Here is a 27,678-nt window from a genome sequence, read left to right as displayed (position 1 = left end):
ATTTTCAATTATACTTCGGATAGTTGAAAGTATTACATATCGATGTTGTTACTGTACAGTTCCCGAGACGTGATATGTGGAGGAGCAGGCCAGACGTGCGCCAGACACTTGAGCTTTAGTTCTGCCCCGCTGGCCATCGCTCTCTTTCATTCATAAAAGTCAGGCAGCGAATTTGAGCTCCTGACTGGAATACAAGTGTTTTTGAAAAACCAAAGCAGAAAACGTAACTGAAACCGAAACCGAAATGAAAATTCATGTCCATGTTCCAGCGACGCCCGCAGCACGCACACGCACCTCAAATTGGCGAGGGGGTGGTAAACGGCGGAAGATGAGGGGGCGGGAGGGGTTAAGAGGGTTGTGGCACCACCACACGCATCGTTGCACGTCCGTGGCCATTGTCCTCGGGCGGCTGAAGCCACACGCCGTCCACTCGTCATCCACACGCAGTCCACACACTTGCAAAAAAATGATCTTTTCTAACTCGTTCTCAACATTTGTTTAAGAAGATTTAAGTCTTAGACTTAGATGGAATAAGATATAGTTTAATATCAATTTATTTTAAAATTTTTCCTAATTTAATGTTATTTAGAAGGAACATTTATTTGTTAAAAGAACTCGCGTTTTTCAACCTTTATTTCATAACAGATTTTAAATTTATAGGCTTTTAAATAGGAAGAATAATTGGGTCATGCTGCTTAAGTTCGATTTTGAGAGAAAAATATTTTGCAAAAGTTTCAACAAGAAATCCTATGTTTAAGGCATAATTAAAGCTTTTTGCTATACGCAGTTGAAAGCTATACTGCCCAAAAACAAAACTTTCTTTGGTTGTCTAAGGCTTGGTAAATTATTATAAAACAATAAAGCTATTTTTAATCAAGAATTGGCTCAGTGTAGACGCACAGTGTAGACGCACCGATTTCCGACCTACAGATGAGGGTTCTCCGTTAGCCCCCGGACAATTTCAATGCCGCCTGCCTTCCCATGATGATGACCACGAAGATGATGATGGCCACGATGTCTGCCCGGTGTCTGGACGTGAACGTGGACATGCCCAGAGACCCTCTTAACCCCTTAAAGACCCACATCCTGCCATTCATTCCGGAAGCGCGAACGCTTTCCACGTTCGATTTTTATGGCAAGCGCTGAATTCGAGTTCCTCATTCATTGTCTGCTCTCAGCAACCTCTTCTTCTTCCTTTCCTGGACCTGGCTATGGACATGGGCACCCCCTTAACCCGCGACGCCTGACCCAAGCACTTGGCACGTTTCCTTTTTAAAATTCACAATTGCCGCCGCCGTAATTGTGGGAGAATTCGCTACGCCAACTTGTCTCCTCGCCATCTCACCCACTCTCTCCCAAGAAATCGATCACGTTTCGGTTTCTACACATGTTCCAGTTACGTTACGCTTACGTAATGTTTGTATTACTCCCGGAAGACTGGGGTGTAAGGGGGTAACTACGAAATTGCCTGTGGTTAAGGCCAAGAAAGGGAGTTTGCTCTAGTTTTTGACGAAGATTAGTGTTGACAAAGATTAGTGTTGGAAAGTAATTTTAAATAACGATTAACGATAGCCAATATCGATCGTATGTGCGCAAAGTATTAATTTTCATCGAATTATGGAAATTGCTGTGAAATTACAATGGCTAAATGGAAGAAAAGAAAATAATTAAAAGTAAAACAGGACCTCACAACAGCCTTTGACAATTAATACAAACAAAAAAAATTTTGATTATAGGTCATCCCTTAAGCACTATTTTTTCTAAAAACCTGCATATTATTGACCTTTTGCTGTTACTGCTTTTTAATGACCTCTAATATTGACCAATAAATAATTTAATCTTCCTTTTTAACATTTTAATCAATAGTGCTACATAAACTGCCCACCCTTTTTCCGTTAGTTTTCAATGTTGTAAGTTTGACCCCCACCTTGACGATTGAACCTTCCTTCCGTGGAAATTAAGAGGATGTTGCCTTTTCTTTGAGGGGTTTATTGGGGGTTGGGTGTTGCGGGGGAGTACTGTACAAATAGGCACATAAAAGAGACAGCTTCTGTCTGTGCGAGGTTGGAATAACAAAATATCCTCCTTCCATTTAAGCTACCTGTGCGTCCCCGCTCCGCCTACATCCTGGCCCCCGTTTTCGAGAGTTCGCAGGATATATTCATCCGTAGGCTTTAGTTTCTCTGTTTTCCATTGGCATTTCGGTCACATACACAAACACACATAAAAAGGCAAAGCAGCAACAACACCCACGCAACGTGTAAGTGCGAGCGAGAGACCCGCGAATTCCCAAATGTGTAAAGAAGTAAACTAATTGCTGCGCGTGCTGCAGCGCCAAACAAAAGCCCCATCGTACTCTCTCTCTTTCACTCTTTTTACTGCGAAGTATATAAACGCAGCGAGATGGGCCATAGACGTGCGCGGGAGTGAGATGGCGCTAGGACAAACCCGTTTGCCAACAGGCACGTACATCCAGCCATCCCTCTTTAGCGGAGCATGCTGTCCCGCTTGCTCTGCCTCAGAAGATGCGGCTCATTTGGTATGCGCACTATGTCGATTCCGATTCGACGCCGTGTCACGTCCCGCCCATTTGCACGCACACTCGCCGCCCCCGTCCGTGTGTGTGTGTGCAGTGGCGTAGTGTGTGTGCGGAGAGCGTGAGGCTGCTTAAAATGCTACTGGCGCTGCTCGAACATGACTTCTCCGGCGGTCAGGTGCTGCTCACCCACACAGCCGTTCGGGCATGGGCACTCATACACAGGCCCTGGAACATAAGGGTAACTCGATTTTGTTGTAAAAAAAAATAAAACCAAAAAGATTAGCCCTAGCTGTTTTTTTTTTCTATTTTTGAATATTTACAATTTATTAATATATACTGATTTACATTAAGTTTCCCTCAAATATGAAAAAAACTTTCAATAGTTATAAAATGGAGGAAATGATTTACGTTTTACGACTCGTAATAAAAGAATTAATAAACGACATATCGAAAATATTAGGATAGGATATAACTGTTTTGATTTAAAAAAGTGTTTTTTTTTTTTTGTTGTCAAGAGATTTAAGTGGTAGAAGTTCGCAATTGTTTTTAACAAATTCAAGAGATAGAAGTTCGACTGTAAACACATTAACAATAATATGACACTCCTCAAGGCCTCATCAGAATAAAATATAATAAAATACGAAAGGTCATGAGTGTGATCGAACCTACTACGTCCGAAAACAAAACTATCTTTTTGAGTTTTTTTAAAGTGGCACAATTGTAATTACATTTAGAGCAATAATTTCTTTAGTACGTTTTCACATATTGTGCTATCTTTAGGCTTTCATTTAATAGTGTTTTTAACAAATTCAAGAGATAGAAGTTCGACTGTAAACACATTAACAATAATATGACACTCCTCAAGGCCTCATCAGAATAAAATATAATAAAATACGAAAGGTCATGAGTGTGATCGAACCTACTACGTCCGAAAACAAAACTATCTTTTTGAGTTTTTTTAAAGTGGCACAATTGTAATTACATTTAGAGCAATAATTTCTTTAGTACGTTTTCACATATTGTGCTATCTTTAGGCTTTCATTTAATAGTGCCAGGAAAAAATTACGTCCTTTTTTTTGAGGCACCCTAATGCTCGCAAACACTTGGCGCCGATGCTTGGTTTTTTGCTTCGAGTCACCCCCAAAAATTGGGTGTGCCCTCTCGCTCGCTCGCTGGCTATCGCTCTCTCGCTCGCTCCTGCAGAGAGGTGCTGCCTCTGCCGCCACTGCGTTGTTGTTGTGCCTCTCTTTTCGCCTTTTTGCCCTGCTTTGGTTTTGTTCGGTGACGTGAACGTGACTCTGGATTATTCTGCACGTACTCGTCGCCAGCGACGGACGTACCGCATACCGTACTCCGTGCTCCGTATTCACAGTGCTCCGTACTCCGTTCGACGTTCACCGTATTCCATATTCAGAGGGTAGGCGTACTCCGTACATTGAGCGTCATCAGCTGCAGTTTCACGTACGCAGCCCGTCCGTGCAAGTGTGTCCGTATATCGGTAAGCCCGTCTCTCTCGCACGCCCCCTCGAAAGCAGTGCGTGTCCGTAATTGGCAGGTCTCATTCGGTTGAACGTAGAACCCGTAACCAGTAACCCGGAGACGTGCCAAGTGCCGGAGATAAATTAACTGGACGCGAACGCGCCTCATTTGAATGTCAATCGATTGACGGCTAGTTTGCCGATCCCGATCCGTAGTGCGTGACCCTTACTTCCATCGCAGGATAACTGAAGACACGTACCACACGCGTGTGTCTGCGTGTGTGTTTGTGTGAGGCGGACAACAAAAGGATGCGGCCTTCAAAACGAATGCCACGCCACCCTGAATCCGTGCCCCAAACCAAGTGCAATAATAAGTGATAAAGTGCAACACCGAATCGAAAACTTCCTCAACGAGGCATTTAAAAAACCCCACTCAAAAACATCAATATGTTGCCGTACCAGGCAGCCGTGGCCATGGACTATGCCGGATATCAAAGGCAGCCCACGCCAGGTCATCCTGGAAGCCACATGGCTACCATGGGATCGCTGGGCATGCCGGCGGTGCCATTCACCCATAGCTGGATGGTGCCCACGCAGGACCTGTGCGCCATGCCCCCTTACAACAAAATGCCCGGACACCAGCAGCCACCGGGACCCGGAATGCACGCCCAACAACAGCCCCTCGAACCCGGGTTTGTAACCTCGCAATAAAGTACCCTTAAAATCTGGGAATATATCACCAAGCCAAGCCCTTTAGCAATTTTAATTGAAACATAAGTTCACACTAGGAAATGTTAATTCGACTGCGTTAAGGGGTATACAATACAGATTCTTTAGGTTGTCTAGATTTCAAATTAAGCTCGCATACAATTCTATGCATACAACATTAAACTTAAATTTATTTATTTCCAAGAAATAAAAAATTAAGAGATCATGGACAGATATCTTTGTGCTATATTATTCATAAATTTATATATTGCTAGGAAAAATAAAATGATAGCTCAAGAGAATTCTTAATAAATATTTTAGTTGTGTAACTTTACAAACGTTTTCCTATTCTTAGGTACCAAATCGGATTTTAAATAGTTATTTAGTGGCTAATATTGCGACTGCTCAAATCAAATCAAAACATTGAACTTTTGTTTAATATTTCATATTATAATCATGAAAATTATTTTGGAGCCTGACTTTGAATTCCCCTACTTTCCTAATTTACAATAGAAGACTCGTGTAGAGCACCCGCAAAGTCCATGAGAGCCCAACCTTTTCTTCATTGTGTACTCTTTGTGGGCTCTTAAATTTTTTTAATGCGCTCATCACAGGCTTGAAGCTTCGTTTTGTGTTGCTTTATTTAAGCCGCGCGCGGCTTCTGGCTCTCAACACAAACCTCGTCTGTGGCTTCAGTTTTAGCCCGAATCTGAATCTGAATCTCAGGGCTCCGTCTTCGGCTTCGACTTGGAGATTCGTATCTCAGCCGAAAGCGTCGTCGTCTTGGCCATAAAAATATTTTTGATAATTAAAAAGAAACCCCGACTTGGGCTTTGCCACGGGCCAAGCCAGTTTTCCCCTCAGCCACTTGCTTTTTGTTTAAACATTCAACCAAAAAAAAAAAGAACAACATACATAAACAACATTTTTAATTAGTTGTGTTGAAATTACGTTTAGTGAGATGTCAGTACCTCCGGTATATGCCGTAAATGTTTTCCTAATAAAATCGTCTGGTTCAAAAAACCCATGCAAGGGAAACCGAAACCGTTTTTTGCTTCGCTGAGGAGGGGAAAATTCAATTTTGGGCTAGAAAAAACATTAATCTTTGCGTCGTCAATATCGAAATGCCATTCAAATGAGGCACAGGGAGGGGTGACGAAGTGTCGGGAACCAGAGGTGTTGCCTTGACAAATGATGTGCGGTCTCGATTTTAATTTCGCACGAAATTCGCCACTGTCTAACGGGGCGAACAAATTGCCTGTCATTAGCAAAAATTGCCCAAATCGAGCCAATAATTGCCTCGCCAAGGATGAGCTTTCAAAGTTAGCCCTTGGGTATTTGTCTGTTAAAATAGGTGTTTCCTATTCGGTAGTTAATGATTTTGCGGAAACAACATATTGTTACAATGTTTGGATGTCCACAAAAAAAAAATTAAGTTTTATATATTTTCTACCCCTCGGATATTTGTTTGTTAAAATAGATGTTTTCAATTAGGGTTTTTAGTTCATATCTTTGCGGAAACATTTGGTAATAAAATAAGAGATCGTTAAAAAAAATGTAGATATCCTCTCCTGTAATCTCTTAATCTTTAAGTAAAAATTTTAGTGTGTGAAATTTTCGGCAGTCTTAATCTTATCAAAAATCCTTTAAACAACTCTTTTCCGCTTGATTGATCTGGTTGTGCAAATATTTTTATAGGGCCACTATGCAATTCGATTAGCGACTTAATGCGGGAATTAAGGGGTCTCCCAAAATGTAAGCGGCTTACTGCGGTCAGCCAGGGAGAAAGAAAGTCATCGAATTTCCTTTTTTTCCTTTGTTTTTTCTTCGGTTTCGCACAAGACAAAAAACACAAGGCTAAAGGATACAGGATAAGAAGTGTGGCCCAGGGGCGTTTGTTTAGGTAAAAGTAGCCCGGAGTACCGTTATTGCTTTATCAGTATTTTCGCTCTTTGTAAGCATTTCTGTGAGATATGATCAGGACTCAGCGGGAATGTTCTTGAGCTGCCATTATGTAATCGTAATTCAAGGAAAACTAAGAAAGAATTATTACCTCAGTTTATCTAATAAGAATTTATAGAAGGAATTTTTCCATTTATTAATTTTGGATTTCGAAACACAATTTTCTAAGACAAATACAATTACTCAAATGCACGAACAAGAAAGAAATGTGGAATTCAAAATATTGAATGTAATGTTTGTTCATTTTGATGGTTTTCTTAAAAAATGTTGTTAGAAATAAAGATATTTTTATTTCAAATTTAAATGCAAAACACAATATAATAATCTTAAAAATTTTAATTTTTGTAAATCAGAAATACATTTTTTTTTATTTCTTGCCTGCCCCTATCGAATCGGTATGCCCATCTTATCTCGGGTAGAGCGCATAAAGATTTCACTGCAGGTCAAAACAGCACTGCCAACATTAACAGCAACAACAAAGAAGTTGTCAACAAACTTAAATTATGAAGTCTTGAAGCCAAGTTTTCTGACGAAGATGCTCAGAGAGATGGCCGCCTGCAGATAGCGAAACCGCAGAAGGTTGAGCAAAGATCCATATCCATAAAGCCCCAGCCCGAAAGCAGAAAGACCGACTTTACGGATCCGAACGAGAAGCGGCAGACTTTATAAAGAGAGTCGGCTGCAAGTTTAGTGAATGAAAAGTTGCATTTAGGGAAAATAACGAAAACCGAGATGAGATCGCTTGGGAGGCGGCATTTTCACAGAGATTCGGGAATGTGCAGGGAAATAGAAATGAAAATATCAAGAAAAACTCTCTCACACAGCCTGGGGCTTTGGGAAATCTTGCAACAAATGGTCTGCAATTTATCCAGCGACGAACTGTCGTCTGGCAAACTATTGTCCTATTCAAAGACCCAAACCTTTTTCCCGCTGAAAGGCTGACAAATGTCGGGCAATTAGTTTGGGCCGACACCATTCCATCACAAAGCCGTGGGTTGGCCAAACAAATGGCCGAAAACACGGCGCTGACAGGTGCGAAAGGGCCGATCTTCTAGTGTCTATTCGTCAGTGTCTACTTATGTATACTGATTGATTCGCGTTTTCTTTTTACCATTGAAAAAATATCTCACGGTGGCAATTCTTTTCTTTCGACAGAATCCTCGAGCTGCGCAAGGAGAAGTCGAGAGATGCGGCGAGATCGCGTCGCGGGAAGGAGAACTACGAGTTCTACGAGCTGGCCAAGATGCTCCCGCTGCCGGCAGCCATCACCAGTCAGCTGGACAAGGCTTCCATCATAAGACTGACCATCAGCTACCTGAAGCTGAGGGACTTCTCCGGACACGGCGATCCGCCATGGACAAGGGAGGCTTCCAGCAGCAGTAAGCTCAAAAGTAAGTGGCACCGAAGAAGGTATTATACATACAAAATCCAAAGATCATCCAATTTCACAAAAACGATAGTTATTGTAAATCAGTTAAATCAGTAAAATATTCCTAAAAGGTATTGAGAACAACATTTTTGTGCTAAAAAGTTGAGTTTAATTGGAATATTATAATAAATGAAAGCCTGATCTATGTTTACTTAAGCAACATGTTAAGCCATGATTCACCATGATTTCAAGAACAGTAAGCAGTGATTTCCATATCGAAGCCATTGGAAGCTAATCAATCACTTTAATGGGGCCTTCTGAAATTCCACAAACTGTCACAATGACACACGCCGTTTGCCCCTTGCCTTTGCCCACAAAACGGAGACCAAAATGGTCGCGCATGCGCAGCAAATAAAAATAAATTACGCTTAATAACGATATTTTATGCAAATCCGGCAAAAGCCCAAAACAAAACTTAAAAACTGTTGACAAAGTCAACGAATAAATGAATTTTTTTCGAGCTCGGTAAGACAAATTTTTAAGGTGCGTACCGAGCATAATTTTTGTCATAGACAGGCCGGGGTGCAAAAAGCGAAGTAAAGTTTTGATTTCACTTTGGGTAAGCCGCGTGCAGCCCGCTCCTCACGAAATGTAGGCAAATGAGTTTCCTGCTTTCGGTTTTAATTGCCGCTTCTCCGTCTCTTTCTTGCCAAAAACGATCGAATATGGCCGACAATATGGCGGACGTCTTGCGTCAAATGCAAATGAGCAAACGGAAATTTCTCTGCCCTTCGGTCACACTTAGACTTTTAAAGTGACCATCACTTGTTTGTAATTTAGCAAATAGTGTTGCCATTATTTGTGGAAGCTTTTTTTTTTTAAGATGGTCTATCTATTGTGTAATGCAAGAAAATTCTTGAAATCAATATCAATACTATATGAGATATCACTTAGGGTACATGAATTTTATAATTAAATTAGTCATTATATATAATATTTTTGAATTTTAAGACTTTCAAGTCACTAATCAGCCTTCCTTAAAGATATCGAGTTTGTCGACACTAAGCCTCGCATTGAAGAGTAACACTTAAAGCAAAGTACAGAAATTCGTCGGGCAACAGAGGTATTGTCAGTTACTATATCTGTATACCATTGCTATATCCATTCATTCCAAGCCACGCCATTCCTCAGCCAGCCACGTCATGCTCCGACGACGTTGACAATGCATTGTCATGTCAAGTGAAAAAGGCATTCCACGACGACAGCCCACGACTCTTGGCCAGGTTTCTCAGTTCAGACAGTATTCAAAAGCTGCCAACTGGCAACGGCCGGGTGCACTCACAGAAAAATGTCTTCATTCACATCATAGTTATGATTTAATTGCTTTGTTACAGCGGATATTGTGAAAAGACAATTGGTAAACAACAAACTGATGCTTAATATTGAGTCTCTTTTAAAAGTGAATTAATATTAAATATTTAAACATGCTATTATATTTATTAAAGACTATATTTGATGAAATTTACTGAAAAACGAAACTAAACCCCCATGAATAATATTTTTCTCCGTGCGCCAACTGGCAAAGTGGCAGAGCGAAAAGGCGAGGGCCATCAAAAAGCCAAAAAGGTAGTCAAGGCACTAAAAAATAATCCAAAATCAATGGGGCGTTATGTATGGAAGGCGGTGGAGTGGCCGTAACGCCTTTATCCATTCAATTGGATTATTATGCGAAACTAAACCCAGAAAGAGTAGTAGAGAAGGAGCTATGTGCTTCGAGGATGAGGAGCAACAAGCTGCGGGGCAATAAAAAGCACTTCAATTTGACCCACAGCCGCAAAAAAGAGCAGAGGGAATATTTTTGGGCGGTGGGGTGGTACTTGGTGATGGTGGTGCTGGAAGGTCATTAGGGCTGGGCCGTAGCCACATATGGCCATGTCCGAGCGGAAGCGGAAACTGTTTGCCAACTTAGCGCGCCGACGACCACTGGAAATCGCTGGGGATTTGAGGGCAGGAAGAATAAAGGGCGATTTGCACTTGTGCGAATTATGACTTGGCCGGTCAGTCGTCCATAATCGTAAAATTCTATAATTGAATTAAATAAATAAGCTTCGCAAGGAGGCCTCAGCTGAGGAAATATTGAATGCCCGTCGTTCTCATATTTACGATGCCCTGCGGTTGTTATTGTTGTCTTTTCTGAGAGGGAGGCAGGGGGGCATCATTTACGAGTTGGGTCAATAACTGGAATAAGTAAGGGTAACAATAACTCAAGGGGTCCCAAAACACATTCGAACCTCGATGAGAAAATATAACTATTGTTTGTTTTAACTTTAAATTGCGTTTTTTAATGTTGAATTTAAGCTTATTATTGAGATACTATAAGTATTTCCAATACATATATGAAAGAATCCTTCAGGAAGTAAATGCATTCTATAATGAAATTCAACTAGTGGCTACCAAACCAGTATTTTCCTCAAAAATAGATCTATATATAAACATTTTTCTAATTTTAACCAGCTCAAATTATATTTAAATTAAATTGTTTATTGTGTACTGTTGCATTTGCATACTTTCCAACCACTGACACTCCGATTTCCCCTCTTCTTTCTCCTTTCTCCGCAGGTGCCGCCATTCGTCGCAGTCCCGCTGTTGATTTGTTCGAACAACATCAGGGCACCCACATATTACAGGTAAGATTATGGTGGCAAAAGGGACGGCAGTAGGTCCAAAGAAAAAGAGAGAGATATAGCCCACAGCCATCTTATGCATATGATTAAAAAAAAAACACAAATAAAGAAAAGAATGGCACTTTCGACTTCATGAATAATAAAATATATTGAAACAACCAATTGCTAAGGAAGGTACGCTTAAGATCATACAAGTTAAACCGATCTGATAATGATATAAACCTGATCTCCTTGAAAACTCTTGCTAGTAAACGTTTTTAAAATTCCTATTTAATACACTGTTTTCTTAGTCCATGGAAGGATTTGCTTTAAAAAAACCGATCTTCTATAATATAGTCATGACCCTGATCTTCTTTGAAACTCTTGCTAATAAATATACCACTTTAATACCATATTTTCCCTTGTGTTTCTTCTTCACTTCAGTCCCTTGATGGATTCGCCTTGGCTGTGGCGGCAGACGGACGCTTCCTGTACATTTCCGAGACGGTGTCCATCTACTTGGGCCTGTCGCAAGTGGAGATGACGGGCAGCAGCATCTTCGACTACATCCACCAGGCGGACCACTCGGAAATCGCCGAGCAGCTGGGCCTGAGCCTCACGAGCGGCGCTGGAGGAGGAGGCGGCGGAGGAGGCGGAAGTTCGAGCAGCGGCGGTGGAGGCGGCGGAGCGGGTGTGGGCATGGCCTCGCCTACTTCCGGAGCCTCCGACGATGGCAACGGAACACACGGTACGAACAATCCCGACGGTGAGTCAAGTCCGAGTTGTCGAAGAACCAGGAGCGGGATGGAATCCTGGTGCGGGTTGGGATCCAAACGGATGTTTCAAAAAAAAAAAAAAATTCAAATCCAATTGATGTCCGCCTTAGATGTAATTGAAATCTAGTAGTATGAAATCTAATCTGAAACCCTTTTTGATCTTACAGTTGCTGCCTCCATGACACAAGCTTCGACGAGTGGCTATAAGGGCTACGATCGGAGCTTCTGCATCCGAATGAAGTCTACACTGACCAAACGCGGCTGTCACTTCAAATCCTCTGGCTATCGGGTGAGTTTGCCAATCTTATCTTTCTATCCTCCAATCAAACTACTATCCTTATTTGTACTTTTCTTTAAGTTTTGTATTGTTTTTATTTGTTCTCCCCCTCGTAGAAATATTTCTAACTGAATAGTTTTGGGGATTATTTTTTTTCTGTTTCTGTTTTTGTTTTGATTTTATTAAACTTTTTCGTTGGCCCTAGGAGTTGCTTTTTTAATGAATGGCTTGCAAGTAATAGAGTAAGACTAACCCATTGAAAACGTTTTCGGTTGTGTTGTGTGTAACTTGCATTACCTGCATTTTGTATTACGTATTACCATCCCATCCACTGCTTATCTACAGGCCAGCGATGCAACGAGCAATTGCAACAACGGTAACAATGCTAGTAACAATGCTAAAAACGTTAAGAATCCGGGCTCAAACTATTCGGTACGTATCAATTGAAATCAGTACGTTTGTATGCTAAAATGCAAAGGCAAAATCAAAAACCTAATCAAAATTTATTACTGAGGTATTCGCTTTTTGAGTTTTTTTCAACTATTTCGGCCATCTTTTTTGTGTTTGCTAAGAAAAAAACAAAACAAAGGCAAAGCCACTGACTGATTTTAGATTGATCAGTATCGAATAACAAGTGCGAAAGCTGCTTCAATCATCCACCAACCAATCATCAATCGCCGCAATCACCACATGCTCTACAACGTTTTCCAGATTGTTTGTTTGTCATTTAATTTACACCCATAAATGTTTCCATTAATATAAACAGGTTCGGCAAATATTTGAAAAAAAAAGTTGTTCATAAAAAATAAATTGAAGAACCACACCTTTGATTTTAAATCAAAATGATTTGTTCACTTATAATAACCAACTTTTCTTTTGATTTTAAAACCATGTGTACAAATCAAAACGTGTAAATACACCAATCGTAATAAATATTATCCTACAGAATCATAAGCTTCTTTCGTTTGAGTGTAATAGGTTCATTTCCAAACCCAAGAATTCCTTCCTCAATCACCAAATATCAAGTTTTTTAAGCTCCAGAAATAGGATTCCCAACTAAATGAGTCTTGGCTTCCTTGGAACCTTTACAGGTGGTTCTGCTGCTGTGCAAGCTGCGTCCCCAGTACACATTCTCCCACAGCCGAAAGTCGCAGCCACCACTGCTCGGAATGGTGGCCTTGGCCATCGCGTTGCCTCCGCCATCGGTTCACGAGATCCGGCTGGAGTGCGACATGTTCGTCACCCGGGTGAACTTTGACCTGCGAGTGGCCCACTGTGAGCCAAGGTAAGCGTTGACTCTACCCCACCCTAGTTATAAAGCCTAGTAACTAACGAAATCGCTTTCAAAATGTAGGGTATCCGATCTACTTGATTATACTCCGGAGGATCTGGTAAACAAGAGCTTGTACTCACTGTGTCACGCCGAGGATGCCAACCGCCTGCGAAAGAGCCATTCGGATTGTGAGTATTCTAATCATCAAGAACCTGTAATAATAAGAAAAGCTTAAATTATAATCTTTTGAGGGTCTTATTATTGAATAAAAGTATTTTTTATTTAAATTTTTATAAATTATACATACAGTCTAAATTGTTTGAAAAGAATAGCTTATTTTTTGTACATTTAAAAATATTTAACTTTTTTCTATGAGAAAATCGAATAAGGTTTTGGATTTTTTTTATAGTTTCACATTCCTGTAATTTTAAAATTCCCCCTAAACCGTTTACTAAATTCGTTTGTTCACTTCCTTTTGCAGTGATCGAGAAGGGTCAGGTGCTGACTGGCTACTACCGACTGATGAACAAAAGTGGGGGCTACACATGGCTCCAAACCTGCGCCACCGTGGTCTGCAGTACCAAAAATGCAGATGAGCAGAACATCATCTGCGTAAACTATGTGATCAGGTAGTTTTACTCAAATTGACTTTTATAGCCCCATTAATCAAAAACGTTGTGCATTAGTAATCGGGAGAACGAGAACATGATCCTGGACTGCTGCCAACTGGAACCCAGTCCGGACAGCATAAAGCACGAGGAGGGTCTGGGAAACGACAAGAGCAGCGGATCTCCAGGCGGAGATGCCAGTGGAGAGGGCAACTCCCATTTAAGTGCAGGAGACATGAAGCTGAACTCGGAACCGAAAACCGATTCAGAAGGTCATTCGCATCGCGGCCGGGGACGCAGTGCAGCAGCCTCGCACGGAAGCAGCCTTAACAGCCTCACCATGATCAAGGATAGTCCAACTCCCCTGGGAGTGGATATCGATGCGGGTGTACTGCCCACCACAGTGGCCACTCCAGTGCCCGCCAGTGCAACTCCCAATGGCAGTAGCTCCGCCTCCACCAAGCGGAAACGCAAGACCAAGGCATCGCAGCAGCAGGCGGATGAACAAAACCAGGATCAGGTGATTCCCGACCAGCCTCTGCCCAAGCTCCCAGCAATGGAGCAGCGGGATCACCAGCCTCGCAGCCGTTTACCCTCGATTGTGGACGAGCAGCAGCAGCAGCAGCAGCAGCAACCCGATTCGGCAGTCAAGGATCTGGAGCAGGCCATGTCCAAGCATTTGCCCTCGCCGGTGGCAGTGGTATCGGTGGCTCCGCCTCCCAACAACACGGACTTCAGTGCCGACTCCCTGCTCAAGCAGCAGCAGCAGCAACAGCAGCAGCATCTGGAGGATCCCAACGAGAAGAGCAGCACCATCCAGTGGATAGGCACTCCGTACCAGCAGCCACCGGCGCCCATGCCCGCCACCGCCCTCCTGCGGCAGTTGTACGCCAACCGGGAGAGTGTGATCCGGGCCACGGCCCGGCAAACGCCCACAGGAGTGTTCTACGGAGACCAGCAGACGGGACCGCTGCCCACGCCGCCGGGCAGTGAGTCCTCCTACGAGAACCAATACCTGCAGCTGCACTCCGCCGCCTCCGGAGGACATCCCGGCGCTGGTGGCCAGAAGAGCTCCGCCGACGCCTTCACCAATCTGGTGTCCACTTACGGGGGCTACCACAGCTCCATCGACTACCACAACGCCATGACCCCGCCCAGCTCAGTGTCTCCCAGGGACTCGAACCAGCCAGGGAAGGCGGCTCCCGTGTTGACCTCCTCCAACGGGGGATACGACTACGCCCCCGATCCGCTAAGGGGTCAGTATGTCACAGCCACCGGGGACGGAGTGGCCACCACGCTGCCCCTGAAGCCGCAGGCATCCTACACGACCACAATGCATCCGTCGGCGGGCGGGAGCACCACCACCGAGGGCGGAGTGACCTACAGCAATCTCGACCAGCCGCAGTACTTTGCTCCGCACTCGAGCTTCCACCTGTACCACAAGGGCAGCCCGGCCAGCGGCTGGTACTCCACGCCCTCCTAGGTGATAGACGACCAGGTTCCGCCATCCTGCCAGGATCAGTACCACCACCATCACCACCAGGAGGGATCCTCCAGTGGGAACAACCAGGCGGGGGAGCGATGGGACTTTGTGGGGGCGCTGGGCAAGGTGGCGAGGATGTTCTTCAGCGCCAGGAAGGGGAATCCGGGATAGAGGGGAGTTGCCTAGACTGGAGGAGGTTAAGAAAATCCCAGTCGATTGAGATAGTTTAATAACAGGGGTGCACTTCCCAACACAACTAAAAAAAAACACACGAGTCGAGGAAAAGGCTTGGCGATGGAAAAAAAACTCAATGTAATTATTGCTGACTTGACTAGGTGATTATTCGTGTGCAATGATTTGATATACAAACACCCGATGTTCAGTTCTTTTTTTTTTAATTTAATTTTAATTTAAAAACCTTTTTTTGATTTGGCAACCGAAAGATTTTACAATTCCAAGTTTTTCCTAGTTAAATAAACTTCTAAGGACTTATCTTCCCCTCCAGATCGCAAGCATTCCCCGGCAGCAATCCTTAAGAATTAGACTAGAGTAAGAGCCAAACTTAAAGCGTTAAAAAAAAACATTCAATGTTGTTAAATAATTCTTAAGTCTGTAAATTATGAAACACACACTCCACACTCGAACACACTGAGACCCAATGAAATTATAGGCAAAAATACTCAATACGCAATTGATTTAAACATAAACATAAACGAATAGTAAGGTTAATCTTAATTAAAGTAATGATATATAGTAAGACTTGCATAGAGTGCCAAGGAAAGGAAACCGAAACAAAAACGCGCTATAAATAACAAGAGAGCGAATCAAAACACGGCTTGAACTAACCCTCTCCCAACCAATTGTTATTAATTATTTAAATCAATTGTAATTTTACCAACACATAAACAGGCATACATAAGATAATCTCAATATGATATGTATACATTAATACATATATATATATTTAAACATTTTTACAACATATCAAATGCTTCCTCCTCTAGATTTAGGATTACATTTAAACGAGACTCGCTCTAGGACACTAATTTCGATTATTACCTCTAAGAGTTCCGCTAACGTTCGTCTACTTCCGTTTCCTCCCTATTGTATATTTAATAAAATCATCTTATAGCTAAAACGTAAACAAAAATAATAATAAATCAATGCAAAAGCAAGAAAAACAAAAAGTGTAATTAAATTTTGTATAAAAGCAAAAAAAAAGTTTCTCCCATTAAAGGCTTAAAATATTGAATATGACAATTGAAATGACTTTTAATCTGGATTTTATTGGGAAATTTACAGATTTTGAGTTTTAAAACGATTTTACTCAGTGTTCACTTGTAAAAAGAAAAGTAAATCCAGCGAGGGATATAAAGATTTTGAATTTCAAATCGATATTTGTTTTGACTTTCTTTACTGCCTTTTTGCGTTTCAACTGTGACGAGTGCTTTTTAAAAACATCCCATTTCGTTTTCCAAATCAAAGCAGACGATTAAACCAAGTTTCGTGCGTGCTTTTAAGACTTGGGGATTTTCAAATTCAACGGAAAGTCTGCCTCCGGATAAGTCGCGAAAATGTGATCCAGCTGTTGTACGGATCGGCACTCCTGACGACCATCATGGTGACTCCCTCGATTACGCACCGAACGATTACGAACGGCCCTCTGCGTATTTCCGCTACCCGGCAGTTCTGTCCAGCGCCATGATGTCCCTGGGGATGACCTTCATGGCCATGATGCCCAACCTGGAGACCCCGGCGCTTTCGAAGAAGTACTTCCTGAATCCAAGCCTGCTGTTTCAAGTTCGCGTTCAACCTGAAGCTGCTGCTCAAGGCCATCTTCCACGTGGCCAATGGGAACCAACCGCAGGGATTGGTTCTTCTTCTTCGCCCTGGTCGCCTACTGCGCCAACAAGCAGGGCCAAAATTTCTCTTCCATTTTTATGAAAATAAATGATTTAACTTAAAATTGTAGTACGAACTTTAAATTCAAACATTTCACAATTTAAATTGAAATATTTGGTTTGAGATTTTAAAATGTATTTTTTTCTTGACATTTTCGCACTGTTGTGAGCTTTCTATATACAGGGAATGAAACTGGAGTTCAACTAAATTAAGCCTTTCCCAATTAACCATTATATACATACGTATGTACAAAAATAGAACCTTAAAAATCTATGGTAAATATTTACACAAATAGAACGAAGAAAATAGTAATTTCTAGGTCTAAAATTTGACTTCGTATAGGAAGAAAAATATACAGAGGTGCCAAAGAAATCTCTTGGACAATAAAATCACTTAAAAAACTGTCTAAAAGTATGCATCTTCAAAATAAATCCAAAAGACTTTAAGATAGTTGCAAACTTTAAAACACCTTAAAGCTAGATCTAAAATCCTAGTGATTTCCGTGGCACACCTAATAGAAATTATGTTACAAATTGGATTCAATCCAAACACTTCATAGAAAATAAGAATGATTTTGGCACCGCCGTGAAGTGATCATCTTAAACACTAAGAACATTGGTATAGTTTTGGTATTAAACATCGATACAAACTACGCGGCACTTTGTGAGAGTTTTCGCACATGCTGATGCCTAAAATATGTACAGGTTTTCGCCCTTAGGAAGCCTGCAGGACATTTGCCTGAGCCAGAACCACCTCCTTGGCCACCTTTGTACTGGAATGTGCGAGCACCACACTGCTCTCCACCTTGATTTGTGATTGATTTGGACTTGGGACTTCGTGCTTGGCCTGGTGAACCTGCAGCAGGCCTTGATTGATGCTGGTGAAGCTGCACTGGTCGCACTTGTAAATGATGGAGGACAGCTCCTGCTCGGGATGGCGCTTCTGGAGGTGTATCTATGTAAAATAAAATGTGTTAGGGCGTTGTGCAGGATTAAAGAAGTAACAGATCTAGCGAACCCGAAAGGCGGTGCTCTGGATGGCCCGAAAGTCGCAATGGGGACAGGAGTAGCGCCTCAGCTCCTTGTGGGTGGCCAAATGGCGCCGGAAGGCATTGTGATCGCTGGCCTCATGGTCGCAGGCGTCGCAGCGGAAGCGCTTTTGCTCCTGATGACTTCGCAAATGGAGTCGCAGACTGCTCTTGGAGCCGAAAACCCGCTGGCACTCGGGACACTCCAGCTGCTCGTTGCGCTCCTTGCACAGGTGCTCCCTCAGCGATTTCCTCTGCTTGAAGGCGGCCCCGCAATCCTCGCAGCGATGCATCACCACGGCACTGGCTTCGACTTCAGTTGGCTTTCCCATGCCCAATCCCTGCGTGCGATGCAAGCGTCGGTGGTTCTTCAGCTGCTTAGTGTTCTTGAAGCCCTTGCCGCACTGCTCGCACTTGTAGTTGCGCTCCTCCGAGTGAATCTTGGCATGGGTGTTCACCAGACGCGAGTAGATGGGCGTCTTGAAGCTGCACAACTGGCAGGAGTAGAGCTCCATGTCGATCTGGTGGGTCCGCCACAGGTGCGTGTGCAGGCAGTTCCAGTTGCTAAAGTTGCTGGATCTGCACTCCGGACAGATCATGGGCTGGTTCGAGGAGCTGCTGGCTCCATTGTGGCACCTGCCGTGGTACTCCAAGGTGGCGGGCGACTTGAAACGGAACATGCAGCCCTCCACCAGGCACTTGCCGCCCTCTGGCTGCTGGTTGGGTCCCTGCGGCGGCTTCCTTTTGCTCCCAGTGGTGCCCCCCGAGTGCTTGGCTCCATAGGGACGCCCTCGAACGGAGGTGCCACCTCCAAGCTGCGGTGGCTCCACGACGTGGGCAGTGGGCAGGAGATTATTGGCCACATAGATGCGGGCTGGCTTCTCGGCTTCCAAGGGAACTAGTGGCGGGACAGGCAGACTGCACAAGGGTGTACTTTGGGCCACAGTGGCAGTTCCTCCAGAGGATGTAACAGGTCCTAGAGGTGGTGGCACTGCTCCTTCTCCTCCTCCTACTCCTCCTCCTGATTCTTCTCCCGCTACCCCTGCATCCGGTGCTTCCTCCGTTGGCGGCGGTTCATACAACTGTGAAAAGTCCTTGACCATGAGATCCTCGAGTGGCGAAGCCTCGCCCCCCGCTTCACTGGGAGTGGGCAAGCCGAGTCCGGACTCTGGCACAGCCTCCTCCATCCAGGGCCAGCACTCTAAATCCTCGGCCAGGTCGTAGCCTCCCTCGCTGGGCCAACTGCCGCTAATCGAGGGCTGGAACTCGCCCAGCGATGGCGGTGCTTGTGTGTTCAACTGGGTGTCCAGCTCCAGCGGTGGCTGCTCCACGGGCGGCAGCTCCATCATGGTCATGGCCATCGGCTCCAAGTTGGGCACAATTAAGTGCTCCACTTCGGTTCGGTTCATCAGGTTTAGTTCGTCCACGGTTCGCAAATGCAGAGTGCCCCTTTGTGGTGCCTTCAGTATGTCCACGTTCTTGATGAAGATCTTCTGCTTGGTGGTGATGGGGGCAACAGGGGGTGGCAAGTAATGCTCCAGCTGCACAGTTTGCGGTTCAGCCATTGTGGTCAGTGAATCATTGTTGAGCGGAGGAGGTGGCGTGTTCTCATCCGACACAAAGTCCACGCCAAAATCCAGGTCCAGGGCACTGAAACGAGTGTTGTCCAGACTGGAGACAGCTCCTCCTCCATTGCCATTCAGCACGGAGTCAAAGGGGAAGGCCTCGGAGGAACACATCTGGGCCAGGGGAGCCAGGCTGGGCTCAAATCCTGGCAGCGGACACGTGGTGGGCGTGAGCAGAGCATCCGCCTGGAAGACATCTCCGTCGCCTAGAGGTAAGCCCACTTGTCCGGAATCCACTGCCAACGGTATGCCCCCATTGAAGCCCATTCCGGGCAGAGCGGAGGGCAGAACCATCGGCTCCTTAAGGATGTCCACGTTGCGTATATAGATCTTTGGCTGACGAGGTTTCTCCGGCGGCTCCAGGCCCACGATGTCCGTTATGAGCGGATGACTCTGCAGCTGAAAGTCAAAGGGCAGCAGGGCGGGCTCTCTGAGCACGTCCACGCTCTTGATGGAGATCTTCTGGCTGGGCTTCGGCGGTGGAGCGGGTGCATTGGCAGCAGCCGGTGCTGTCGGCATAGTCTGTTCACTGGGAGACGCACCCACCGCCACGCCTTCGAGCAGGTCCAGAATGTTACCCGTGGATCCACTATCTGGCATTAGAGGCGAGAAATCCGGCAGAGGTTCTCGTAGACAGTCCACGCTCTTGATAAAGATGCGACTCTTGGGTCGGTTTGGAACCACAATCTGGGCTTGCTTTTTAGAATGCACTTCGTTGGGCTTTCCATCCTTCAGCAGGGTCAGCACCTCATTGTCTTCCATTTGGTGGTCCAGACTGAGGTGCCAGCTGAGCGCATCGCTGCTGTACAAGATGTTCGAGCAGCCTGCCGGAGAGTATGTGAGAAATGAATCCAGGTGGGGTGATTACTTCGGAAACCGAAGTAACGAACTTCCTTGCAAAGTTTTAGTTACTCAAAGAGATTGTTTTACCAATGGGTCTGCCATAGACCACTTTACATTCATTAAACCATATATGGAAGTAAGACTCACTTCATTATTGGGCTGATCTTAAGGCTTATCTACTCAAGGATTCAGCTAGTATTCTAGATATGGAGCATTCTTTAACAAGCCAAACGGATTTTGTTTACCTAGGATTGAAAACCTGGGTTTAAGAACAACAACAAAAATCTTCATCTAACTTAAAACCCTATTTTTGAGAGATTGGTTGAAGTGGCAAGAAGCTTAAATATCCCATCTTGAACTAATTGGCCTCTTAATTGGACTATCTTTAAGGTATTTGTACAATTTAATTGTTCTTTTATTATAACAGATACTGGATAAACCAAAAACCAGACTGCTGGTCACAGCAAATCTCCAAGAAATTCCTGACTAGACCCATCAAATATTTAAAACCTTATCGTATTGCCCTAAACATGATCTCACCTGGGCACTGCCTCCTCTGCTGCTCCATGTTCCCATAGCAATTGCCCAGGTGCAAGTGCTGTTGGAGGCGCGCTTGGCTCAAACTCAAAAACGGGCAATTTGAGCAGCGCAGGATCAAAGGAGGGCCATCCTGGACCATCGCCATCTCCTTGCCCTCCAGTGGATCCGCACTGGCGCAGCTGGAGTTGCGAGTGGGCGGCGTGGGCGTGGCATTGAGGCGCTCCTTGGCCGCCGCCTCTGCAGCCAGTTCGGATTTGATTAGCTCCGCCTCCGATTTAATTTCCGCCGTACGCCGGCGAAAGGCATTGCGATAGCTCTTCTCCGGCTGCTGCTGCAAGTCCGTGGTGTGGATCTGGACAAAGGGAATGGCCGGGTTGGGCTGGGATTCCTGCCCCGGCGTTTCTCCATCGGGCAGCCAAACAGAAGTTGCAGAAGTGGGTGCAGTAGATGCATTTCCAATACCTCCGAGCTCATCGTCGAAGAAGCCCCCAAAGTTGGAGTCGTGTTCCAAGGCGTGAACCGGCGTCGATAGCGACAGATCCTGGTGGGGATGTGGATGCTGCAGCGGCAGATGCGAGTGTGGATGCGACAGCGGGAGCAAGTGCAGCTGGAAGACACACGGGGCGTGATTTTCGGGCCAGAGGAACTCGTATGGATGTGGTGGATGTTCACCTGGTGGCTCACCTGGTTGCCACCGTAGAATCCCGAGTAGGCAGCATCGCTCATGTTGGGTTCCAGGTTCCGTGTTCCAGTTTCCGGGTGCCGGTCTTCCTTAATCTGGGGCACAGGCCTTTTAATTCCGCATTATAATTTACATTACGCAGACAAAAACTTGTAGTCACAAAAAAACTGATAGCAAAACAGCTGTTGCTCTGTCAGAGGTGGCAGCACTGCTTGCTTAATCATATTTGGTCACACTTTCAAGGTATGTTTTGTCGTGCGTAAAAGGCTTAATAATTTTGTTTAATACAAATTAATATTTCCAATAGGTTTAAGCTATAGAATATATAGCATTTAATAAAACTGACTTTGTTATTATAAATTTGTACAAATAGCTGTACATTTCAGACCTCGTCTTTGATAATTTGTTGTTATATTTAAAACAACCAACTAAATTCAAAATATTAACTTTTTAGAGCAGTAATTTAATTTTTTCAGACAGTATGCGAGCAGTGTAAAGCAGTCGAAAAATACCAAAAAAAATACTAAGGCACCAGCTATCGCTGATATCGAAAAACGAACCATCACTAGCGGCTAATGCCAATAAAAAATAGCGGAATTTCGTGGAGCCAAGAGAAAATTGTGTAAAATCTTTTATTAACGCGGGAAAAAATCATTGTAAGGCCTCGAAATGCCGCGAATAATGATCAAGGGCGGTGTGTGGCGCAACACGGAGGTAAGTGGCACTTGCACTACCCCAATTTCCCCAAATTCCTCTCCTCACATGCGCTTTCTATCCACCAGGATGAGATCCTCAAGGCGGCGGTGATGAAATATGGCAAAAACCAATGGAGTCGGATTGCCTCCCTGCTGCACAGAAAGTCGGCCAAGCAATGCAAGGCCAGGTGGTACGAGTGGCTGGATCCCAGCATCAAGAAGACCGAGTGGTCACGCGAGGAGGACGAGAAGCTGCTCCACCTGGCCAAACTGATGCCCACGCAGTGGCGCACCATTGCGCCGATCATTGGAAGAACTGCTGCCCAGTGCTTGGAGCGCTATGAATACTTGCTGTGGGTATATTTCTACTTACTCCCCAAATAAATCACTAATCCCAATCCCAATCCCAATTAGTGACCAAGCCCAGCGCAAGGAGGATGGCGAGGACGGCACCATGGACGATCCGCGCAAGCTGAAGCCGGGCGAGATCGACCCCAATCCGGAGACCAAACCGGCCCGGCCCGATCCCAAGGACATGGACGAGGACGAGCTGGAGATGCTGTCGGAGGCCCGAGCCCGCCTGGCCAACACGCAGGGCAAGAAGGCCAAGCGCAAGGCGCGCGAGAAGCAGCTGGAGGAGGCCCGTCGCCTGGCCACGCTCCAGAAGCGTCGGGAACTGCGTGCCGCCGGCATTGGCAGCGGCAATCGCAAGCGCATCAAGGGCATCGACTACAACGCCGAAATTCCCTTCGAGAAGCGACCCGCCCTGGGATTCTATGACACGGCGGAGGAGCATCTGCAAAAGAACGAGCCGGACTTTAACAAAATGCGACAGCAGGATCTGGACGGAGAGCTGCGTTCCGAGAAGGAGGAGCGGGAGCGAAAGCGCGACAAGCAGAAGCTGAAGCAGCGCAAGGAGAACGAGGTGCCCACCGCCATGCTGCAGAACATGGAGCCGGAGCGCAAGCGCTCCAAGCTGGTGCTGCCCACGCCGCAGATCTCGGACATGGAGCTGCAGCAAGTGGTGAAGCTGGGACGCGCCAGCGAGATGGCCAAGGAGATAGCCGGAGAAAGTGGCATTGAGACCACGGATGCCCTGCTGGCGGACTATTCGATTACGCCTCAGGTGGCGGCCACTCCGCGAACACCTGCCCCGTACACGGATCGCATCATGCAGGAGGCCCAGAACATGATGGCCTTGACGCACACGGAAACGCCATTGAAAGGTGGCCTAAATACCCCTCTCCACGAGTCTGATTTCTCTGGTGTGCTGCCCAAGGCGGCATCCATTGCCACGCCAAACACAGTGATTGCCACGCCGTTCAGAACTCAGCGCGATTCTGCAGGGGGAGCCACTCCGGGAGGATTCCTCACCCCTTCTTCGGGCGCTTTGGTTCCGGTTAAGGGGGCTGGAGGCGCTGGCGGAGTCATCAACACTCCCGCCTACGTGAGGGACAAGCTGAGCATCAATCCCGAAGAGAGCATGGGCGTCACCGAGACCCCGGCCTTGTATAAAAACTACCAGAAGCAACTAAAGTCCACGCTGCGGGAGGGACTCTCCACGCTGCCCGCTCCGCGAAACGACTACGAGATCGTGGTGCCCGAGCAGGAGGACAGCGAGCCCATGGAGGCCAACTCGGAGCCCGCTGTGGAGGATCAGGCGGACGTGGATGCCCGTTTGCTTGCCGAGCAGGAGGCTCGCCGGAAGCGGGAACTGGAGAAGCGCTCGCAGGTTATCCAGCGCAGCCTGCCTCGGCCGACGGAGGTGAACACCAAGATCCTGCGACCACAGTCCGAGAAACAGAACCTCACAGAGCAGCAGCAGGCAGAGGAGTTGATCAAGCACGAGATGATCACCATGCAGTGTGAGTGAACATAAATAATTGAGTAAATATAGAAGTTAAAACCCAATTTCACCCTACAATCCCCACAGTGTACGACTCTGTCAAGGATCCCGTGCCCGGGCAATCGCAGCACAAGCTGGAGCAGCTGCAGAGCTACTTCAAGGCCAATCCCTACGAGGACATCTCGCAGCAGGAACTGGCCAAGGCCAGGCAGATGCTCACCGAGGAAATGGAGGTGGTGAAGGAGCGCATGTCGCACGGCGAACTGCCCCTGGATGTCTACGCTCAAGTGTGGCAGGAGTGCCTCGGCCAGGTGCTCTACCTGCCGTCCCAACACCGCTACACTCGCGCCAATCTGGCCAGCAAGAAGGATCGCCTGGAGTCCGCGGAGAAGCGGCTGGAGACAAACCGCCGCCACATGGCCAAGGAGGCCAAGCGGTGCGGCAAGATTGAGAAAAAGCTGAAGATCCTCACCGGTGGCTACCAGGCGCGCGCCCAGGTGCTGATCAAACAGCTGCAGGACACGTTCGGCCAGATCGAGCAGAACTCGGTGTCGCTGTCCACATTCCGCTTCCTGGGCGAGCAGGAGGCCATCGCAGTGCCGCGTCGCCTGGAGTCGCTGCAGGAGGATGTGCGTCGGCAGATGGACCGTGAGAAGGAGCTGCAGCAAAAGTACGCCGGATTAGTGGAGGAGCGCGAATCGCTCTACTCCCAGATTGAGCAAATAACGGGAGTGAGGCCCACAGCGCAGCAACTGCTGCCCGAACAGGAAGCCTAAGCCCAAGTCAGCTCTAATTTAGTTTTAATTTAACCAAGCAGAACACCCAAATATGTCGTCCAGTTCCCTCTCTAATGACCGTACTTCTGGAAGACCCACTCCTTGTTGTCCAGCGGACAGACGAGGCGCGACTTCAGCCAGCGGGCAATGCAGTGGTAGTGGAAGGCATGGTTGCATTCGCCCCAGGCCACGGTGCACTCGTCCTGGTTCGCATTCGGATCCGCCTGGCACTCGATGCACAGGTTCATGATGTGGTTGCGGCAGATGGCGCAGTTGTCCACGGCCACGTCCCACGACCACAAGGCGTGCGCCACCCACTTCTTCACCACGAAGCGCTCCTCTTTTAACTGGCCACCGCAACCGCCTCCTCCTCCTCCACCTCCTAATCCACTGCAAGATGCCTCGTCGTCGTTGAAATCCAGATCGTGAAAGTCCTCTGTCTCCTCAACCTCCATTTTATCGGTCATTGTCTGTCACTTAATTTCAATAATTTTTGCTCTTTTCCTCAAAATAAGTTTATCCCTTTGAAATCGAATTTGATGTGAGCTATTTTACACCCCAAATATCACCTAACTTGACGTTGTTTCAAAACTGATGATTGATTGACCGGGGAAGTGGTGTGCTTAAAACCCAATACTTTAAAACACTTAGTTTATACAAAAAATGTTAATAAAAATAAAATAAATACATGAAAAGCCAGCGTTTAAGCTTTGTTTATAAAAACTACAGTCCGAATAGTATACATTTTTAAATCATTTAAGTTTATTAGAATGGAGAGAAATCAGTGCTACGAAATTGAATTTATTATATGGATTCCATTTAATGGAACATATATTTTTTTAGTAAATTCTTTATACTTTTTAAATTTGCTGTGGCATTTGACAATCCTTGTAGAGTATTAGTTCTATCAATTATTTGTGGGGTATAACCTATTTAACGATTTACCTAGATGGTCTTTTATATTGCAAATAAGAAATCAATGCAACTTTTATGAATTGATCATATGGTTTCCATATGGAACTTATTTTTGATCAATATATAGTAAATTTTGAAACAACGAAGTTATCCAAATAAGTGATTTTACTTCCAAAAGCAAAATCATATGACGATGCTCGTTAAGTGATGATACTGCATATAAAGTATAATCGTTTGGTGTTTACTAAGGAATTCCCTATATTTAATTTCAGATTTTAGAGGGCTTTTAGATTTATTTTATTGTAAATTAGAAATTGTTTCCATATTATGGAACTTGTTGCTATCAATACAGAGTTAGTCCTATAACAAAGAAAGTTATGGTTAAGTGATTTTACTTTCTGTAGCACAATCATTAATGTTATAATCATCTAGAGGAATTCCCTAGATAGTCTTATCGGTTTGAGGAAGCGCTTTCACCGACTTCAGGTGCTTCTTTCCGATGAGGTGCTGCTGCAAGGTGGTGGCATGGTTCATCATCATGTTGCAGGGCTTGCAGTAGTACTGCCCAATTGGAGTACGGTACATGGCCAGTTCCGCGGCGTCCAGCTTCTCGGGTGCAGGTGGCGGTGGTGCCTTCGGAAGGCGCACATCTCCTCCGCACTGATCCGGGCCAGCGGATGAACGCATGTTCTTTTGGTGCCTGGCCCCGGCCAGGTGAACCTGCATTTGCGGAGCAGAGGTGACCACTATTCTGCATAGGCTGCATGTGCGCTCCTTGTCCTCCGATTTGATGGGGCTCCTCTGGGGCGGCACGTCCTCCATGGGGACATCCTGACCCACTGAGCCCCCCTCCGGTTTGAGGAACAGCGCCCCGATGCCATGACGTCCGTCGGAAGGGTGTGCCGCTCCTTCCTCCTCCAACCTGCTGCCTGTTCGCACCCACCTTCCGGCCGAGTCGTAGTGGCCCGATCCCGAAGGCTTCGAGATGCGCTGCTCCACCAGCTTGTGCTTCCGCCCCAGGTAGTGCTGGCGGGCGTGCATGGCGGAGGTGAGATCCAGATCGCAGAGGTCGCAGTGGAAGGCGCTGGGGCCGGTTGGTCCCTGCCTGGACAGCCGCTTGACCGGAGGCGCCTGCAGACCCGCCTCCGTGTAGTTCTTGGCCAGCCAGGCGCTGATGTGGCGGTCGTGGGCCTTCGACTCGTAGTGATCCCGGGCGCACTTCCTCGAGGTCATCTGCACCTTGCACAGCTCGCAGTTGAGCGGCCCAATCAGCCGGTTCAGCTCCTCCGGATAGCTCTCGTCCCGTCCGGGAAACAAGGTCAGCTCCGAGTCGACCTCCGTCTGCCCAGCCTTCCGTTTCAGGGGTCTCATGGAACCGGGGTCCGAGCTGCCGTTGCCCCCCGATTGTTTACCCGGTGCCACCAGGCGATTTCCGCTCACGACCTCCGGCGCTGGCGGAGATTCGTTCCGGGCTCTGGCCATGGGAACACTCTGGGTCACTCCCGCCGCCAGGTGCGGAATGTGGAAGTCACTCAGGAATCCGGAGGAACGCATTTCGCGTCTGAAATCTATAACCCAATGCAATGCTAGAGATGGCAACACAAATCACACGCATGCGTCGACCGCACCAACAAATAAATTCTATAACACAATAACTATAACTCTTTTGCAATCGTCATTTCACAATTCAA

At 46.0% G+C, this 27,678-nt stretch overlaps 5 protein-coding genes across 12 annotated transcripts in view; 2 read left to right on the top strand and 3 right to left on the bottom strand.

Moving 5' to 3' along the window:
* Positions 1-16,293, top strand: part of LOC108146021 (protein trachealess) — a 30,347-nt gene extending 14,054 nt beyond the window's left edge. Inside the window, exons 1-10 of one of the 7 annotated variants that reach the window (XM_017271799.2) lie at positions 3,863-4,709; positions 7,843-8,078; positions 10,676-10,743; positions 11,164-11,467; positions 11,663-11,784; positions 12,118-12,204; positions 12,864-13,057; positions 13,127-13,233; positions 13,527-13,674; positions 13,732-16,289. In XM_017271799.2, the coding sequence (XP_017127288.1) occupies positions 4,465-4,709; positions 7,843-8,078; positions 10,676-10,743; positions 11,164-11,467; positions 11,663-11,784; positions 12,118-12,204; positions 12,864-13,057; positions 13,127-13,233; positions 13,527-13,674; positions 13,732-15,136 (2,916 nt within the window). In that variant the 5' untranslated portion in view covers positions 3,863-4,464 and the 3' untranslated portion in view covers positions 15,137-16,289. Of the gene's footprint in view, positions 1-3,862; positions 4,710-7,842; positions 8,079-10,675; positions 10,744-11,163; positions 11,486-11,662; positions 11,785-12,117; positions 12,205-12,863; positions 13,058-13,126; positions 13,234-13,526; positions 13,675-13,731 lie in introns of those variants that run through there. The other 6 variants (XM_017271798.2, XM_041708478.1, XM_041708479.1 and 3 more) reach the window with 6 other exon arrangements.
* Positions 16,294-17,156: 863 nt separating this feature from the next.
* Positions 17,157-21,947, bottom strand: LOC108146020. Of its 2 annotated transcripts, none has more exons than XM_017271796.2 (4): positions 21,746-21,947; positions 21,074-21,680; positions 18,056-20,514; positions 17,157-17,992 (listed from the first exon to the last, which is right to left on the bottom strand). In XM_017271796.2, exons 1-4 carry the CDS (start codon positions 21,797-21,799, stop codon positions 17,753-17,755), a joined length of 3,360 nt encoding a protein of 1,119 aa, XP_017127285.1. In that variant the 5' UTR covers positions 21,800-21,947; the 3' UTR covers positions 17,157-17,752. The 2 variants fall into 2 exon arrangements, with proteins under 2 accessions (XP_017127285.1, XP_017127286.1); XM_017271797.2 differs by having other exon boundaries at positions 21,758-21,947.
* Positions 21,948-22,314: 367 nt separating this feature from the next.
* On the top strand, positions 22,315-25,771 carry LOC108146323 (cell division cycle 5-like protein). The gene is made up of 4 exons (XM_017272287.2): positions 22,315-22,469; positions 22,538-22,803; positions 22,865-24,315; positions 24,384-25,771. Exons 1-4 carry the CDS (start codon positions 22,425-22,427, stop codon positions 25,070-25,072), a joined length of 2,451 nt encoding a protein of 816 aa, XP_017127776.1. The 5' UTR covers positions 22,315-22,424; the 3' UTR covers positions 25,073-25,771.
* Positions 25,080-25,573, bottom strand: LOC108146325 (RING-box protein 1B). The gene has a single exon (XM_017272288.2). The coding sequence runs from the start codon at positions 25,537-25,539 to the stop codon at positions 25,144-25,146; it is 396 nt and encodes a 131-aa protein (XP_017127777.1). The 5' UTR covers positions 25,540-25,573; the 3' UTR covers positions 25,080-25,143.
* Positions 25,772-26,195: 424 nt separating the features above from the next.
* On the bottom strand, positions 26,196-27,671 carry LOC108145692 (zinc finger matrin-type protein 4). The gene has a single exon (XM_017271250.2). The coding sequence runs from the start codon at positions 27,539-27,541 to the stop codon at positions 26,429-26,431; it is 1,113 nt and encodes a 370-aa protein (XP_017126739.1). The 5' UTR covers positions 27,542-27,671; the 3' UTR covers positions 26,196-26,428.
* Between the last annotated feature and the right edge of the window lie 7 nt (positions 27,672-27,678).

The sequence above is a fragment of the Drosophila elegans genome, unplaced genomic scaffold (assembly GCF_018152505.1).
Source record: "Drosophila elegans isolate 14027-0461.03 unplaced genomic scaffold, ASM1815250v1 contig_208, whole genome shotgun sequence".
In the NCBI taxonomy this organism is placed as follows: Eukaryota; Metazoa; Arthropoda; class Insecta; order Diptera; family Drosophilidae; genus Drosophila; species Drosophila elegans.
Note: the sequence above shows the minus strand (reverse complement) of the source record. Positions and strands in the feature narration are given on the sequence as shown.

Bases quoted from the DNA above. Each gene is read 5' to 3' on its own strand.
- LOC108145692 (XM_017271250.2), bottom strand. From the start codon at position 27,541: ATGCGTTCCTCCGGATTCCTGAGTGACTTCCACATTCCGCACCTGGCG.
- LOC108146020 (XM_017271796.2), bottom strand. From the start codon at position 21,799: ATGAGCGATGCTGCCTACTCGGGATTCTACGGTGGCAACCAGGTGAGC. The intron at 21,681-21,745 runs GTGAACATCCAC...TGTGTCTTCCAG, and splicing joins GCAACCAGGTGAGCCACCAG to CTGCACTTGCTCCCGCTGTC. The intron at 17,993-18,055 runs GTTCGCTAGATC...TATTTTACATAG, and splicing joins TCCAGAGCACCGCCTTTCGG to ATACACCTCCAGAAGCGCCA.
- LOC108146325 (XM_017272288.2), bottom strand. From the start codon at position 25,539: ATGACCGATAAAATGGAGGTTGAGGAGACAGAGGACTTTCACGATCTG.
- LOC108146323 (XM_017272287.2), top strand. From the start codon at position 22,425: ATGCCGCGAATAATGATCAAGGGCGGTGTGTGGCGCAACACGGAG. The intron at 22,470-22,537 runs GTAAGTGGCACT...TCTATCCACCAG, and splicing joins GTGTGTGGCGCAACACGGAG to GATGAGATCCTCAAGGCGGC. The intron at 22,804-22,864 runs GTGGGTATATTT...AATCCCAATTAG, and splicing joins GAGCGCTATGAATACTTGCT to TGACCAAGCCCAGCGCAAGG.